The sequence below is a fragment of the Aspergillus ruber genome (assembly GCF_000600275.1).
Source record: "Aspergillus ruber CBS 135680 unplaced genomic scaffold scaffold00006, whole genome shotgun sequence".
NCBI classification, from domain to species: Eukaryota; Fungi; Ascomycota; class Eurotiomycetes; order Eurotiales; family Aspergillaceae; genus Aspergillus; species Aspergillus ruber.
Genome location: NW_024467302.1, coordinates 197,683 through 212,250, shown reverse-complemented (window position 1 = coordinate 212,250; position 14,568 = coordinate 197,683). Strand labels below are relative to the sequence as shown.

The window sequence follows — 14,568 nt, the reverse complement described above, 5'->3', positions numbered from 1 at the left end:
TCGTTGATATCTGCTTATAGCGACACGGCATCTGTGCAGGCCATGGCTGCCGACCGTGCTGGACCCGCGGGTCAATCGAATCAGACCGGTCGCCAATCGCCGTATCCGGCTGGTTCGAAGAATAGCTCGTCAACTAGCCAGGACCAGGGACGCAGTACCCCGGGTCCGGCTCAGAGACGAGAGGAGGAATGTGACGTTCGGTCGTTGGTGCAGAAGCATGATGAACTTTGTACGTGTGCTCTGCACTATTGCTTGTACGCTGGCTAACGAAACAGTGGCCAAATACTCCAAGGTGAAGCGGTACTACTTTGAAAAAGATGCCCAAGTGCAACATCTCCAGAACACCGTCGCTCACCAACGCATGGCTGTCTCTCGTACCGTTCTCGACGACAACGAGTACGCCAACCGTTTCGGCCGGCTCGACGGCGCCATTAAAGACCTTGCATTCTCCATCCGCAACGACTGGAAGAGTCTCCCACCTTGGTTGATCGGTTATGCGAACGACAACGCGCACACCACGGGCGGGAAAGAGATGACGGCCATCGGACGCGCATTCATCAGCCGCTGGCTTGCCGAGGAGATTTTCCATCGCTATTTCCACCCATCCCTGGAATCGAACTTCAGCCAGCAACTGAAGAGTATCGAAAATAACCTCCGCCAGCAGCACGGTTCCAAGCCAGTCACCACCGAAGAGGATAAGGAGAACGCCATTGCTAAAATCTCGAACTGGCGACGCACGACATTCGACGGACTAGGCGATGCCCAACTCCACGGCCGCACGGCCGACGAGAACCGCGCAAAACTCGTCGACCACCTCGTTTCCAAACTCATCGCCTCTCTCGAAGTGCACCTCAACAGTCCTCCACCCGTAGGCATGGACAACGGCGCACGTCTAATCGTCGAAAACGCCGTAGGCATCGCAGAGAAAATTCCCCTGGAATCCCGCGACGTCTGCATCGAATACCCACTGCCAGGATCCATCCTCGACGAGCGACAAATGAAGCCCGAAGTAGGCGTGCCGCCATTAACCAACGTGAAATCGGAGGACACCCGCCGTCCCGATCTAGAGTCCACAAACCCTGCTGGGCAGGGGCAGTCAACTGACACAGAACCCACCGCCAGTACAGACCCCGACTCTCCCTCCTCGCAATCTCCCTCGCCAACATCCTCCCCGGCATTGGGGACAGCGGGGCCTGAGAGAAAGATGACAGCGGTGTTTGGGGCGTTGATGGGGAGGCGGAATGCACCTGCCGCGCCGGCTACAACGGCCAAAGAGAGCAAGGATGAAAGTACGAGTGGTCCTGCAACGGGACAGACGAGGATTCGATTTGCGTCGTTTGTGAGTGCTGAAGTACGCGGGAAAGGGCCGGTGAATGTTTTGGCGAAGGCGCCGGTTTATGCACTTGAGTGATTTTTTTGTATAGGCGGACAGCAAGCTGGGTTTGTATATCTGACATTACAAATACATCCCCCATAAGGTTGATATAACGCTCGCATATGATACTTGAATGATGATCATGACCCTTACCTTCATCCACTCATTACTCGTAAGGACATCTGTATCAAAACGGCTTCAAACCGCAATTTCCGCCTTATCACCACAACCCGCCTCCACATCCATATTCGCATTCGCATTCCTCTTGAACGCCCTATACTCTCTTGTACAAACCACCGCCAGGAACCCGACAATCGCACTACCACGGTCACATTAGCACCACCTCAACCCCTCATACTTAAACCCCAGGGGGAAAAAGAGAAAAAAACTCACCAAAGAACAACTGTCAACCCTGCAACAACCGCCCCCAACGCCTGACTACTAGCGCTCTTCCCCGCGGCCGCACCCATAATACTAATAATAAAGAGCGCGAACCAAAACACTGTATCGATGATATCGAGCGTCATGTTCACTTTCAGACTTGCCCATTTTTGGAGTTTGCGGTGGTACGTTGTTAGGACTTGGTAGGCTAGGAAGACGGCTGCTTTTATGCACTGCACACGGCCATTTTATCAGTATGATGAGATTGTTTGGCTGGGAAGGGGATGGAATAGGGTTGATGGAAGGTAAAGGGTAAGAGAGGGACGTACGACGGCTATACCCCATGTATTCGTCCTGGTGGAGGGCGTGCCTTTATCGGCTATGCGGGCGATGATTAGGACGAAGGTGACAAGGATTAGGGAGCCGATTGTTATGTAAAGGCGTTTTTTGAGAGCCCGGGTAGGGGTTGGTAACGGGAAAGGGAGGTGCATTTTGTATATTGTATCTTGTTGATTGAGTATTGGTGAGAGATGGGGATTGATAGAGAATGAAGGACATGAAGTATGCTGTATCTGTATGTGTGTGATGTGGAGGTATGGGTTTACGGGGTTTTATGTATTCTATGGAGGACTACATTCGTACTCGTATATTCACTACTGCCTGGTTATTTATTCTAGAGCATTTTTACGGATAGGCAGAGATTTTAAATTTCTTTTCTGAAGATAGATGCTTGACAGTGATCTACGTACGAAGTTCGTAGGGTTGAAGCTCGCATTCGTATTCTTGACTCCATTCGGATATTCTAACTAGTGGAGATAGTTGCTATTCTCGGATCACTTGTGGTCTGGGTGACAAGCGTTGGTACTCTACTTTATTTAGTGGACGATTTGTTCTGTCTGGGATATGGTTATTATCACGGAGTACGGATCCAGCTTTGTTTCTATGTATATACAGCTTTGTCCACCAATGAGATACACAACTATCAGGGTTTAAGAGGCTAATATTTCATGGCCATCCACTATCTAGACTGATACTAGGTGCGTAACCTAATGTTGAGAGTATGGGCATCATGGATCCACCTTCTGAGGACTGGCTTTCTTGCATCTTTCGTCTCCTCCTACCAACCTTCTCCCCTGCAGTAGTACGTGTCGGCCAAGTGATGACTGTTGAATCTGAAGGGGTGAGCGTTTGCGTCAGAGACTTTGAGTGTAGGACAGCAGTCCATTGAAAGATCATAATCCTTGTCTTGCAGAGAAATCTCTCCATCTGTTTACACGCTTGCACCCCACGGTCTGTATAAACCAAATGCTTTCTTGACCGCCGTGACTGGCTTTTCTACCCACAGGTTTGGGAGCGGAGCTCGAACAGTGCGGCTGTAATAACCTTGACAATGCAAACTTGGCTCTCTATGCGCTTACGGATTACAAGGAGGCTGACCTCCAAGCAATATGCGCATTGGCCAAGAGTACCTCTATCCAGGATGTGCTCCAGTTACCAGAATCTGGAGTTGATGACTTCATGTTTCCGGCTCCTGGATGGAGTTCGCTGACCCAGAAAAAAGTTGGTAAGATTCTGGAATGTCTCATTGGACACTTGGATAAAGGATGGAGAGATTGTCAAGGATCATATGGGGGGAACTAAAATGGTATCCATTGAATTTTGTTTCTGTGGCCAGCAAAGACTGACAGTCTGATGGTCTTATTCTTCATCGTGAACATAACAGTCGAAGTGATTTGTCCACAGCGGGCTCATACCGCATGCAAGTTAAGGATTTAGGACCATTGCCCACAAGCCTTCGCAATATCGATAACAGCTTCGAGAATCTCTGAAGCCAATTTAAATGTATTATTGTCAGATGGTTTGAAGGAGTGTGGAAGCATTTGGAGACAACAATGTCAAATATGGACCATGCAAACGCGGATTTAATGTTGGTGTGCTTGGCATGATCAAGTTCACTACCATTACTTTTTAGTACGTACTACTTACATGTCCGGGTTATGTCTTTTTGTGCGATGGAGTCAACTGTCGTTGGGACTGATTATTTCTATGCAGAACTTATTCATCATGCATAGTCCACGTAGGTGCGGAGAAAAATATTACGAAGATGGTCCTGACTACTCTCGGATTCATCATTTGCACAGGGTGGCATAATAAACAGGATCGTAACTTTATCTTGTTCAAACAGATCTCCACACCGAAGTTCGCCACTGTTAACAAATAAACATCTTTCAATCTGACAGATCCCCCCTGGCACTGTCATTCTACATTCATTCGCACATTGCTCTTATGACTGGCGTCGATAATGTCATCCTCCGAAATCTCCTTTTATTCCGGTGGTCCTGCACCAGCTATCCCGGATAGTCTCTGGCAATGGCTATCATCCACCGGCGCCGAGAGGCTCGATGCAGAAGCATTAGCTGCACTACATCAGCCAGCAAGTCACTTATCCAACCTCATCAGAACACAAACTCCATCGCAGGATTACTTTAGCTGGACCTTCCGCCAGCTAATCGAAGCAGCCGAATCCGTCGCTGCTAGTTTTGTTTCTGGAGGTGTGAGGCCAGGTGACGTGGTCGCGCTGTTTGTACCCAATTCCGCGGAATGGGGTGTACTTCTATGGGCGTGTTTTCGGATAGGGGCTGTTTTCGCGCCAATTGATCCGACTGCTCTTGGACGAGCGGAGGAATTGGAGTATTTGATAGGAGCACTCGACCCGAAAGTGATTGTTGTTCTGGATGAGACAGCTGCCAGGGCGTATAATCAGCATTGCTCGAGGGAAATTATGCTGCAGCTCATTTGCAACGGTGGTACTCTTCCGGGCTGGCTGTCTCTATCTCACCTAATCCCTCCGATGAACATCACACTTCCACCGGCCAAAAGCGACCCCGACGTAGTGGCTTACATTCTTTTCACAAGCGGAACGACTAGTTTCCCCAAAGGCTGCCCATTAACAGTCCAGAACATCAGCGCAGAAATCACCGGCTACCATTCCTTTTACGGTAGCCGATGGGACCCCACAGCGCGATTCCTAGTGACAAGCATGTGTTTCCGCCCGATATGCTATCTCGGCTGCCTCAACTCATGGCGAGGAGGCGGTTGTGTTGTGGTTCCCAGCAGTTACTTTAGTGATGAAATTGCTCTTCGAGCCATTGTTACGCAGCAAATTACCAATATGATGCTTGTGCCCAGCCAGGTGCGGTCATTGTCGAATAGTCCGGCGCTGACCACGCATCGTCCCTCGACGTTAAGGTTCGTGACTTGCTCTGGGGATACGTGTCAAGCGGATGTGATCGCCCAGGGCAAAAGGAGCCTACAGACTAAGCGATTGGTGTTCCATTGGGGTATGTCAGAGGGTGCGCCGCTATTCGGGTGGTTGGGCGAGGAACCGATTCCGGTTACTGGCCAGGGAAATATTCCTGGTCTGGGGCGTGCATTGCCAGGCACGGCTATCCGGATTTGCGAAAGCGGGAATGACAATAACATCGTGGCCCGTGGTGTCGTTGGTGGGTTGGAAGTCGACTCGACCAGTCTCGTAAATTGGTATCTGAGCGAAGAGCATACCAGCAAGGCATTCTTGGAAGACGAATTTGGAAGGCGATGGTTCAAAACCGGTGACCTTGCGTATATGGATGGCTCTGGGGTGATTTTCATCGTCGGAAGAAGTAAGGATATGATCAAGTGTAAAGGAGTTGGTATTGTGCCATCGATAGTGGAGGATTGTCTAGAGAAGGCTTTTTTGGATGAGGTTCGTTCCCACCATCGAATCCTATGTATTTTATATACTCTGTACTCTGTGCTGATGCAACGCAGGTTCAAGTCGTGGGAATACCAGACCCGTCATACGGAGCCAAAGCCATAGCTGTGATGAAAGGAGCACGACTAGAGACGGACGATCTGCCCGACATTCGACGGAAAGTGAAGCAGCAAATTATTCAAACACTCGGTCCGGAGTACACGTTAGGAGGAGTTGCATTCTTTTCGGACTTGGGCTGGTCAGACTGGCCGAAGAATTCGAGCCACAAGATTGTGAAGAAGGATATTGTTGATGCTATTTTGCAGAGACAGGCAGTGTTGGGATAATTGTCAATTGCGTGATATCGATAGACAATTCAATTAGATCAGTGAATCTTAAAGATAGAGGCATGCGAACTTCATTCCTCGGACTTTTGCCGCTATCAGCATCGGATCCCAAGCGCGTTGTCGGCATAGTAGTTCACGAAGAACAACTCCGATAGAGCACAAGATTCCAGATACTAGTCGGTTACGATAATCCGACCAATCACCATCGGTAGCCATATCGCCAAGATAGCGCAGGATCGTGTGGACCTTCCTTAAGTCTGGAGGAACAGCTTCGAGATAACCGAACCTCAAGTGCGGAGCTTATCTCCGCACTTCGGGGAAGTATACGTTGAACCCCAGAATCTGATGCTGTGTGTATAAATTGACCGGTGTCGAACAAGCCCCTCAAGATGTAGTATACGCTGTGTTTGTACGATATTTTCATGATGACTGGCACAAAGACGGCCACAGCCAATGTACGCAATGACCCTCCCACGTCGCCAGGAAATGCACCGAACCTTGGCCAGGGTATCGACATGGAGCTGTACAGGGCGAGTGTCCCGTTGTGGAGGCGGGTATGGCAGCACAGTTTGACGCAGATGATAATCCTGAGCGTACAGTCTTTCTGTGGACCAGCCATGTCTGATGCGATCACCGGTGGGTGCACGACTAGGGTTAAAATCGTCTGAGTACGCAGCTTATCATTGCCAGGCCTCGGTGGTGGTGGACTTGCAACTCCCCAGGTGTCAAATATTGCAAACGCAATCAGATATGCCATGCTTGCTCTTGGTGTGTATTCCAGCAGCCTTCATCGCCGACTTATTGTGTATTAATGGGGTGATGTGTCCCAGTTTGCTTCTTCGGCGGCCCCATTGTGAACAAGCTCGGTGTTAAGTGGGCTTTGGTCATCGGCTCCATGTCCTTCCCCATTGAGGGGTCTGCGTACTACTGCAACAGCAAGTTTGGAAACCAATGGGTGGGTTTTCACCGGCAACAGACAGCTTTCCAGAGTATGCAACTAACAAATATCCATGACTGCAGTATCTCATCCTCAGTGGTGCCATTGCCGGTATTGGCACCGGTTGTTGGTATGTCGCTGAAGCTGGTGCCATTATGACACTTGCACCTACGGGAGCCCGTGGTAAGTACCTGGCTTTGTGGATCGTGGCGCGGAACCTCGGACAGCTTGTTGGAGGCGCGATCAAGTGAGTTTTTCGGCTTCTGCGATGGATGTACTTGACTAATAACCAGTGAAGCCTGTCGAAGAACCACGTAAAAGGGGCCAGTGCCAGTGTCACTCCGGATACTTACATTGCATTCGTGATTATCGAGTGCATCGCGTGAGCGCCCCGAGCAACTAAAAAGGCAATGGATACTAATGCTCTTGCTCAGTTTCCCATTTGCGCTCTTGATTATCCCTTTTGAACGCGTTGTTCGAAATGATGGTACACAAATTGTCATGGCAGAGACCCTTTCGACAAAGAAGGAAGTTAGGCGCATTGCGAAGACGATAACCTCGAAGCTCATTGTGCTCTCTGCCCTTTGGGCACTGTGGTCATTTTTCTACAGGCAAGCACCATCAGTCCCCTTGCTCATTGCCTCAAGCACGATAGAGCTAACAAATATATCAGTGGGAGCTGGAGTACCTACCTAGGAACCTACTTCTCCGTCCGTGCGCGAGCTCTCTCCTCTTTGGTCTCTCCTTTCTTCTGCATGTACGTCCAACATACATCCCTCTCATCATTACTGAATTAACTGACCTCGCCTCCCTCACCAGCATCGGCTGCTTCGGCCTCGGCTACATCCTCGACCTGAAATACCTCGGCCAGCGCCGCCGCGCACAAGTCGGTCTCTACATCGTCATCATCCTCAACATCGGCGTGTACATCTGGTCCATCATCATGCAGACCAAGTTCAGGAGGCATGATCCCGGTAAGATTGATTGGGATGACGGACTGTACCCTACGTCATTCCTGCCGTATTTCTTTGTGCAGACTACAGGTCCGTTGTCGCAGTCGTATATGTATTGGCTGCTGTCGTCTTTCGCGACGGATGCGCAGGGTGAGTATTCAGCTTGATTGGAAACGAGGAATAGGACATGCTAACGGGGACGGTTAGAAAACGTTCGCAACGGTGCTGCATTCAGATGTATCGAAGCCGTTGGTCAGGCTGTTGCCTACGGCATGAACACTCAGACAGAAAGTGACCCACTTACTGGATTGTACGCTCTACCCTGCCCATATCATTTTGCCAGAACATTGTACTAACCTCAGTCCAGCTGTGTGACATTCGCGCTTCTTGGAGCCGCTATACTCCCCATGATCATGCTTGTGAACTCAACACCAGAGCGTATTCCCGCCGATGTAATTGCCGAGGGGCAGAATGCTGCTAATCAGAAGGGCGATGAGGCCTGAGTTATCTATCATCATCTTAGGTTTTGGCTGGCTTGTATATAATAGAAATGAACTTAGTTATAACTATAACAAAACCAAATTCGATTTTATTCAATACATCATCCGGCAATTGCTAGAGATACCCATAAAGTAACCATCACAAACCCCCACAATCTGCTACCTCCCACCTCCTCTTCAGCGTCAAAAACGGTTTCTCCATAGGCCAAGCCCGCAACTCTCTCGTCCGCTCAACAATCCCCACAAGCGCCTCCCTCTCCTCCTGCTCCGTGAAATACTCCCCGTAGAGCGTGATAGCAATTACAGCATTTACAAGCGCAGGTTGGCAGCGTAGATGGCTTAACGCGATGCCGCACACGTTAAGGACGATGCAGCGGACTTGGGACTCAGCTTTGCGATGGAGGGAGCGGGGTGCGTCCCTACCAATTTTATGGATTAATATGACACGATGGAAAGTGGGAGGGTGGAAGGGACTTACGTGAGATGTGGGCTTTCAGCAATGAGAATCATTCTGGCTAGTTCTAGGTGTTGGGTTGCGGTTACTTGGGCGTCGGAGGTGTACCAGACTGTGGGGAAGATTTCGCCTTTTGATTTGTCTGCTTTTCGGGAGAGGATTGGGATGAGGTGAGTTTTGTGGATTTGCATGAGTTGTTGTTGGTGTGTATTGAGTCGTTCTATGTGGGTTAGCTTGACTTCTCAAGCAATTGAAAGAGAGAGAAGTAAGGGAGAAAGAAGAGAGAACATACCCCATTCCTCAGGAGACTTCTCTCCCCAACACCATTTAGCAACCTCCCCAACTAGCATGATCAAGGTATTCGCGACAGACGCATTCTGCCAATCTTCCACACTAAAGCGCATGCTCAATGTTCGCTCTCTCGTCAACGCACAATATACCTCTTGCCGAATCGCAATCCAGTAAGCCGCCGTCGCCAGCGACTGATTTAGCGGAGAAGAAATCATCGAATCGATAATAGTCTGAGTGATAGCCAAGAAATTGACCTGTTCACGCAGCTCTATCCCCATCTCGTCGTCGTCCCCCATGTCTTCTTCTATCTCCTCATACTGCCGGAGGATAACTGCAGCCGCCATGATATTCTCTTGTTCTACTAAGTCCTGAATCTCAGGGAATTGCACAAGTCCGGGGATACATTGAAGCATGTACTCGACTGCCGTAGAACTTTTTAGATCGGTGAGTAGTTGGGCATGGTACAGCACACCCTGTGGTGTCATGTATTGTGGTCGTCGGACAAGATGGCGCGAAGATACTGCGAAGAGTGCATTGCGGAGCGTTGGACAGTGCTGTGCTCGGAAGGGGACTACTAGCTGAAAGTGCTTTCTTTCGTCGCAGTGGTCGAACTATACCTGTCAGTATCTGAGATTAGTTGATAGGGATCTGGCTCACCAGTGGGGATAACTCTTCGATGAAATAGCGCAGAAGGCATGATTCCAGGATGCTGGTGTGCGCCGGAAAATAGGGTTCCTCCTCGCCGTATAATGGACACTCGTTCTCATAATTGTTCCTCTGGCCAATATCAGACTCGACTGGTGGGTCCAACTGAACGTCTCCATCGCTCGTCCCGGGCGAAATAGAAAAATACAAACTCGACAAATCCCCGGGTGACACATTAGTCGAATTTGACTCCCGCAAACCTGGAATATCGTTGCGAAGTTGGTGTGTTTGGCCAACATTCCCATCTTGTAAACGATCATCTCCCCCCTCAGGTACGAGCAATGGATCAACACATCCCAAGCTCGTCACACTCCCTGAAGATCCAGACAGCCCCTGAAAAGAACCCTGCCCATCCGACAAACCCGAAAGTCCAGGCGTTTCCTGAAACGTTGTCTCCAATCTCGCTGACGACGACTCCACCCGCATCGGTACCTTCCAATCCCTGGGCCTACTATTAACCCAAGTTTGGTCCCCCGAGAACCGCGTCTCAGACTTATCCGTCGACCAATGTCGGAAGTTAATTTTTCGGAGAGCACGTATGCACTTTAGACCTCTTGTTTTGCAGCGTTTGCATGTTGGCTCCTGTTTGTCGCCTACAACAGAGTATTTATATTAGCATGGGGTCGATGGAGGTGATTGATACTACGGCGTACATTTTAGGTGCTTTTCTATTGTGATGTTAGTTAAGGTACATTGTGTGGATGTTGTGGTTCGTACCGCGGCAATTGATACAGGGTGCTTTGGCTGTCGGCATGTCTAGTATATTCGTTTCTATCAAGAATCAGTGTTGGGATCGTGCCGGCGATGGTTGACGCTTATGGTATTTGCGGAGGTGGAGACCCCCGCGTTTTGCTATATTCGGTAGGAATCCCCGCCATAGTGGAACAGCCTCAAATCAAAGGAGTCAATTTTTGGAGTTATATGGAGAACAGCATAAGCAGTATATCAGTTCTAACTGTGTTCTCTAAAGCTTAGAAGCCTGCACCTGCTCTCCCCTCTCATCAAACCTCACAACCTCCCCCGTCAACAAAGCCTGCTGCAGGCCCCTCCCAATCTTCATAACCGTAATCCCCGTCTCCAGCGGCACAGGAACAGCCCCATCATTAACAACCGCATCCACAAACTCATTCGCCTCTCTCGCAAATGCATCCTCAAACCGCTCCCAGTACTCCGGCTGCACCTCATGTCTCATCCCCAACTTATCCGCAAGAACCACATTGTTCTTCCGCGGGACCACATTCACCATCACTTTTCCCTGCGTACCAGTAATCTCGGTACAAACGTCATGCCCATGCGCCTGCGTGCGCGAACAGTAGAAATACGCTATCTTGCCGCCCCAGAATTCGACAATTCCAGCTGCATTGTCCACATCCGAGAAATCCTTGAGTTCAGGATGGTGCTGTAGAGTTCCTGCTGCCCAACAGGCCTTGGGGACTGGGTTTCCTAAGAACCAGAGGGACAGGTCGATGTCGTGGATTGCACAGTCGACGAAGATGCCGCCGTTGTGGGAGGCGTATTGCACGAAGAAGCCGGAGTCATCGCGGAGGTCGCAGGTGTTAGAGCGGACCATGAAGGGGGAGCCGATGGCTTGTTGGGCGAAGATTTTGTCGCTGGTGTCTCTGTAGGAAGCGTCGAAGCGGCGGGAGAAGCCGGCCATTACTTTGAGGGAGGGTTTGTTTTTGGCCGCGTCGACGACGGATTGTGCCTGTTCATGTTAGTTTATACCAAGGAGTCGCAAAAGAAATAATATAGTATACCTCCTCAAGATCAGTGCTCAACGGCTTCTCGCAGAGAACATGAACGCCCTTTTCAATTGCCGCCAAAGACTGGCTCGCATGGACGTCAGTGCTGGTTGAGATCCAGACTGCCTGGAGGCCTGGGTGAGATAGCATCTCATTATAGTCACTGTAAGCCTCGATACCAAACTCCTTGTATTCCTCGTTTTCCTTTGCCCAGGCGATTTCGTGGGGAGTCGTGCTGCACACGGCAACAACCTGTGCCCGGGGAGTGCGGTACAGCAGGGTGTGGACGTGGCGCTTGCCCTGGAACAGAGAACATATTAAACCAGGAGCAAGGGTAGATGAATGGAGGCACGTACCATTCGGCCTAGGCCAACGACTCCGATTTTCAGACGGCGGTCCATGGTCATGATGGATTTTTGGGGGGGGGGGGTTGATGTGTTTATGGTAGAGATGCAGTGGATGGTCAGAGAAGATGGATTTCAAATTTTTGACGGAATCTTAGAGCTATTTATTATTCTTCGTCAGATAAAAAACATCCTACGAAGTACAGTGTCGTCAACTCCATAGGGCAAGACACCGGCGGCGCTTTCCAAATCCGGTAATTCTTGGCTTAGGGCGTCGCGGACACTTGACAAAACGAGTAACGGGGTATACAACATCACCGGGCATTGAAAGCATTGTTAAATTTTTGCATATACCCTCTCTAATCCCAACAGCATTCATCCCATGAGAATGGCATGGACTAATTTTCACCCATCGGCGCACCTCCGCAGGATCCGCAGTGATAGCTTAGGGCATACGAAGGTCCGCTCAGTGAAGATCTCCTTAACTAGTAAGCCGCGCCCGATTTGTACAGCGGTGCCTATATATCAAGCAAAAGGGTACTTAAACAATTACTGTTCAGAGAGAACCCACCATGACCTATTCCCAAACTTGGAAATGTTCCCCGGCTTTAGGCGCTTGGTTCTGGGAAACCATACGCATATTCAAATCACAACGATAAAATCATATTTTCCAACTAGACCTTACAGAAGAAGGTTATGCATGCAACATCTGTCACCCCCCTGGGGACCTATGAGCCGACTCGGGACCAGCGCAAGAGGTAGCATCTGTGCGGGAATAAGGAGTAGGCCAAACCCCGGACCCGCAAGCATAGACTTGTACCTGAGAGCTCTATATAATATTGAGCTGTAAGCTTGGCGACTGTGGCTTGCGTGAGCTTCCCTGGCAACGGAAGCAACCGCATGTATAGGATATCCCACGTAGCGTACGTCGGCCTTTTCGTGGCTGCTATTTGATACGAATATCTGGGTATGTAGTATGTAACTTTTGGGAGGTTTCTTTTATTCAGTCACTTAGTGAGACAAGGGAATATCAGAAAACAACAAGGTATACAGCCATATGTGCCGGCCTTGGCTCCAATTATATCATCCAGAACAAAAGTACCATCACAGGGATAATGCTTATCCGCGGCAAGTTGCATAACCCCGCTGATTACCCTCATGACAGCACATATAAATTTTCACTCTGGCCATTCTAGGTCCATTCAACCTCAAGTCTTGTTACGCCACGGCACCGTAAACTCTAAGCCCATGGATCAAAAAGTACGTGTCGCTGCCGTTCAGGCAGAGCCCATCTGGAACGACCTCGAAGGTGGTGTCCAGAAAGTCATTTCCATCATTGAAGAGGCAGCGACGAATGGGGCTCAGGTACTTGGATTTCCTGAAGTGTTTATTCCGGGATATCCTTGGTATGTCGTTCCTCAGTTTAAGGCCTAGGCTTAGTTTATAGACAAGGTTGGCTGACTGACAAAGGAGCATGTATGCTAAATCGCCGTTTGAAAATGGCGGTTTCATGTTTGAATACATGCAGAACTCGATGGCCAGGGATTCTCCGCAGATGCTGCGGATCTGCGCTGCGGTGAAAAAGGCTGGTTTGTTTGTGGTATTGGGGTATAGTGAGCGCGATAAGTGCTCCATGTACATCTCTCAGGTACATAACCCCCCGGAGCCAGTATGTGACGTACCACCCGCTTACTGACAACAGGCCTTCATATCCCCCTCCGGTGAAATCACCCACAACCGCCGCAAAATCAAGCCAACCCATATCGAGCGTGCCCACTGGGGTACCGGCGAAGGCGACTCCCTAAAAACCGTCGTCCCAACACCCCTCGGCAAAATCGGCGCCCTAAACTGCTGGGAACACACCCAGCCATTACTCCGCTATCACGAATACTCGCAGGACGTCGACATCCACATTGCCAGCTGGCCTGCTATGTGGGACGCACCGGAGCCCCTTAAGCAGCAGTGGAGCTACCAGGCGAGTGGGACGATGTGCCGGACGATTTCACAGACTATGGCGTTTGAGGGGGCGTGCTGTGTGCTTGTTTGTAGTCAGGTTATGAAGAAAGAGAATGCGGGGAGGAATGGGGTGGAGGGTTGGGAGTATCCGAGTTTGCCTGGGGGTGGATTTTCGCAGATTTTTGGATTCGAGGGAGAGCCTTTGTGTGAGATGCTGGGGGCGGGTGAGGAGGGGATTTTGTACGCGGATGTTGATTTGAAGGGGAAGTTGAAGGCGAAGCAGTTTCTTGATATTGTTGGGCATTATTCAAGGCCGGATCTTTTGAGCTTACGGGCTAATATGAGGGCTTCGAGGCCAGTGCATTATGCTAGTGAGTCGGTAGAGTAAGCAGCTAGGGCATATAACTAGCCTTTCCTGCCGCAACCTGAACCTTGAAATGATCATCGCGTCTTAATTAGACAGTCGGTCCAATGTTTGTCACATCGTACTGGAGGAGATGGGATGTTCCGTAAGTATATGCCCCGTACTTTGGTTGGCGGAGCAATGGACCCATCTATACATGGCAACTTAACACAAACCCCCATCTTCACTGAATCTCCTCGCCTTCCCCCTTCACTCATCTGCCACTATGTATGACCCGCCGTGGGATATTGAGGACCCAATACATCATGGGATGGGACAGAGCGTGGTGTTTATCCGGGGGTTGGCGAGGCTAAAGGTGCACAAGTCCGTGGAGATTGAAAGGCTTTATACCGCGCATTGGCCGGCGTACTTGGAAGAGCGGATTTGGTTGAAACTGGCTGTTGAGAAGTAGGCTTATGGAAGTTATGGTGCGAGCGCGTTGAGGGA

General features: G+C 50.0%; 7 protein-coding genes across 7 annotated transcripts; 4 read left to right on the top strand and 3 right to left on the bottom strand.

The window, feature by feature from the left end:
* Window positions 1–42: 42 nt before the first annotated feature.
* EURHEDRAFT_451024 (uncharacterized protein) lies at window positions 43–1,411 on the top strand (the record flags this gene model as incomplete). The annotated part of the gene is made up of 2 exons (XM_040783915.1): window positions 43–229; window positions 276–1,411. 2 exons carry the CDS (start codon window positions 43–45, stop codon window positions 1,409–1,411), a joined length of 1,323 nt encoding a protein of 440 aa, XP_040640805.1.
* A 410-nt stretch (window positions 1,412–1,821) lies between these two features.
* EURHEDRAFT_424116 (uncharacterized protein) lies at window positions 1,822–2,205 on the bottom strand (the record flags this gene model as incomplete). Its single annotated transcript, XM_040783370.1, has 2 exons — window positions 1,822–1,989; window positions 2,086–2,205. Coding segments are annotated over 2 exons (288 nt in total), but the record flags the coding sequence as incomplete, so codon positions are not given.
* A 1,590-nt stretch (window positions 2,206–3,795) lies between these two features.
* On the top strand, window positions 3,796–5,850 carry EURHEDRAFT_410156 (class I adenylate-forming enzyme family protein). Its single transcript, XM_040781298.1, has 2 exons — window positions 3,796–5,501; window positions 5,567–5,850. The coding sequence occupies exons 1-2, from the start codon at window positions 4,059–4,061 to the stop codon at window positions 5,834–5,836; spliced, it is 1,713 nt and encodes a 570-aa protein (XP_040640803.1). The 5' UTR covers window positions 3,796–4,058; the 3' UTR covers window positions 5,837–5,850.
* Window positions 5,851–6,196: 346 nt separating this feature from the next.
* On the top strand, window positions 6,197–8,314 carry EURHEDRAFT_410154 (MFS general substrate transporter). The gene is made up of 10 exons (XM_040781297.1): window positions 6,197–6,472; window positions 6,527–6,604; window positions 6,667–6,791; window positions 6,857–7,020; window positions 7,072–7,155; window positions 7,208–7,384; window positions 7,447–7,530; window positions 7,593–7,876; window positions 7,934–8,036; window positions 8,094–8,314. Exons 1-10 carry the CDS (start codon window positions 6,259–6,261, stop codon window positions 8,227–8,229), a joined length of 1,449 nt encoding a protein of 482 aa, XP_040640802.1. The 5' UTR covers window positions 6,197–6,258; the 3' UTR covers window positions 8,230–8,314.
* A 16-nt stretch (window positions 8,315–8,330) lies between these two features.
* Window positions 8,331–10,448, bottom strand: EURHEDRAFT_529340 (uncharacterized protein). Its single transcript, XM_040787102.1, has 6 exons — window positions 10,394–10,448; window positions 10,330–10,344; window positions 9,629–10,269; window positions 8,973–9,582; window positions 8,705–8,900; window positions 8,331–8,645 (listed from the first exon to the last, which is right to left on the bottom strand). Exons 1-6 carry the CDS (start codon window positions 10,428–10,430, stop codon window positions 8,366–8,368), a joined length of 1,779 nt encoding a protein of 592 aa, XP_040640801.1. The 5' UTR covers window positions 10,431–10,448; the 3' UTR covers window positions 8,331–8,365.
* A 192-nt stretch (window positions 10,449–10,640) lies between these two features.
* On the bottom strand, window positions 10,641–11,819 carry EURHEDRAFT_451784 (Gfo/Idh/MocA family protein; the record flags this gene model as incomplete). The annotated part of the gene is made up of 3 exons (XM_040783977.1): window positions 10,641–11,381; window positions 11,434–11,718; window positions 11,775–11,819. 3 exons carry the CDS (start codon window positions 11,817–11,819, stop codon window positions 10,641–10,643), a joined length of 1,071 nt encoding a protein of 356 aa, XP_040640800.1.
* Window positions 11,820–12,662: 843 nt separating this feature from the next.
* On the top strand, window positions 12,663–14,106 carry EURHEDRAFT_400878 (carbon-nitrogen hydrolase family protein; the record flags this gene model as incomplete). The annotated part of the gene is made up of 4 exons (XM_040780042.1): window positions 12,663–12,685; window positions 12,959–13,168; window positions 13,236–13,431; window positions 13,465–14,106. The coding sequence occupies 4 exons, from the start codon at window positions 12,663–12,665 to the stop codon at window positions 14,104–14,106; spliced, it is 1,071 nt and encodes a 356-aa protein (XP_040640799.1).
* Between the last annotated feature and the right edge of the window lie 462 nt (window positions 14,107–14,568).